This window comes from Aphanomyces invadans (genome assembly GCF_000520115.1).
Source record: "Aphanomyces invadans strain NJM9701 unplaced genomic scaffold supercont1.4, whole genome shotgun sequence".
Lineage (NCBI taxonomy): Eukaryota > Oomycota > Saprolegniomycetes > Saprolegniales > Verrucalvaceae > Aphanomyces > Aphanomyces invadans.
The window spans coordinates 2015399-2015975 of NW_008580149.1; the positions used below are offsets into that span (position 1 = coordinate 2015399).

At 48.9% G+C, this 577-nt stretch overlaps 1 protein-coding gene across 1 annotated transcript; it reads left to right on the forward strand.

Annotated features, from left to right (window-relative positions):
* Nucleotides 1-92: 92 nt before the first annotated feature.
* On the forward strand, nt 93-393 carry H310_03056 (hypothetical protein; the record flags this gene model as incomplete). Its single annotated transcript, XM_008866799.1, has 2 exons — nt 93-266; nt 343-393. 2 exons carry the CDS (start codon nt 93-95, stop codon nt 391-393), a joined length of 225 nt encoding a protein of 74 aa, XP_008865021.1.
* Nucleotides 394-577: the final 184 nt, after the last annotated feature.

Sequence of the window (577 nt, forward strand, 5' to 3'; positions counted from 1 at the left end):
CCTCCTATCATCCTCTATGAGTCTGGAGTAGAACTCTACATCGTCGAACAACTCAGCGCGTGCCATGCCACACGAAACTGCCGACAGGCGAAATGATAGCTTTACAACACGAGTTCGAGGCGAAATTTTGGGACAAGTACCACGCGTACGAGCCTTGTGACATCCTCAATGTCGACGAAACGGCTGTACACTACGAGATGCCCCTTGGCAGAATTTGGGCTGAGAAAGGACAGTCGTCGCGTGTGGACAAGAAGAAGAAACATTCGGTTCGTTTGACAGCCGTGTTGACATGCCGTTCGAACGGTACGATTTTCCCATAATTATCAGCTGACGATATTGTAGGAGAAACGCTTCCAATTCTTTTTATTGTCTATCGTACGCCAGGTGGCTTGATCGTCAAAACCGAAGTAGCAACGTACCCTGAGGGGAATTACTACGATGTTCAAGAATCCGCCTGGATGGATGGTCGTGTTTGGAGGACATTTCTCGGAAAGCTTCCGCCCTACGTCATCGGCCCGTCCCGTCATTATTGCTGACGATTTAGACGTTCTTATCGCGCAAGAATCAGTGGAAACAA